We start from the raw sequence: 867 nt of genomic DNA, 5'->3' as shown, positions 1-867 counted from the left end.
CCTGCTGTGCCAGGATTTGGGATGGATACTCACGGGAAAGAGGCAGCAGCAAAGCAGAGGATGGAGAGTAACCCCAGGATGACACTGGCCATGTCCCAGCCATCCTGGGCACACTCATGGAACACATCCATCACCCACTGGGATCCATTGGGACACTCAGAGACATTCCCAAACTGGAGACTCATCCAGCGCCGCACAGCCATGGCCCAGGGGGATCAGCTGGGAAAATGCTGGGAAAAGGGAATGACAGGGAGGAAAAATAGGTGTGTGTGAAGAACAGACAGGGTGGTGGCTCCTCTGGGTGTGGCTGGAGGCAGATTGTATTGGGAGAAAGAATCGTTAGGGGGATAATGTAACTTTGTCAGGGTTAGTTTTGTATCCAGAGGGAGGAGGTGAGGGGGAGGGATGTCAGCAGGGCAGGGTTTGGCCTCGGAGAAGAAAGAGAAGAAATAAAGAAAGGACTTAGGAAGAGAAGAGGAAAAAAAAGAGGAATAAGGAAAGAGGAAAAAAGAAGAGAAAAAGATGAGGAGAAAAGAGAAAAAGAAGGAAAAAGAGAATAAAGAAGAGAAAAAGGAAGAGAAAAAGAAGAGAAAAAAGAAGGAATAAAGGAGAGAAAAAGAAAAATAAGGAATAAAGAGAAAAAAGAAAAATGGAGAAAAAAGAACAGAGAAAAAAGAAGAACAAAGAGAAAAGAGAAAAAGAAGAAGAGAAAACCCAGGAAAATAGAGGAAAAAGAAGAAAGAAGAGAAGAGAAAAAGAAGAGAATAAAGAAGAAAAACAAAAAAAGAAAATAGGAGAAAAAAGAGAATAAAGAAGAGAAAAAGAAAAAGAAGAGAATAAAGAAGAAAAACACAAAAAAAGAAAATA

The 867-nt window shown here is 41.2% G+C and overlaps 1 protein-coding gene across 1 annotated transcript in view; it reads right to left on the bottom strand.

The window, feature by feature from the left end:
• PQLC2 (PQ loop repeat containing 2) overlaps window positions 1–185 on the bottom strand; it is a 3,762-nt gene extending 3,577 nt beyond the window's left edge. The window contains exon 1 of the mRNA XM_009079855.1: window positions 34–185. Coding sequence (XP_009078103.1) covers window positions 34–185 — 152 coding nt within the window. The remainder of the gene's footprint in view (window positions 1–33) is intronic.
• Window positions 186–867: the final 682 nt, after the last annotated feature.

Source organism: Acanthisitta chloris, unplaced genomic scaffold (genome assembly GCF_000695815.1).
Source record: "Acanthisitta chloris isolate BGI_N310 unplaced genomic scaffold, ASM69581v1 scaffold17628, whole genome shotgun sequence".
Lineage (NCBI taxonomy): Eukaryota > Metazoa > Chordata > Aves > Passeriformes > Acanthisittidae > Acanthisitta > Acanthisitta chloris.
Note: the sequence above shows the minus strand (reverse complement) of the source record. Positions and strands in the feature narration are given on the sequence as shown.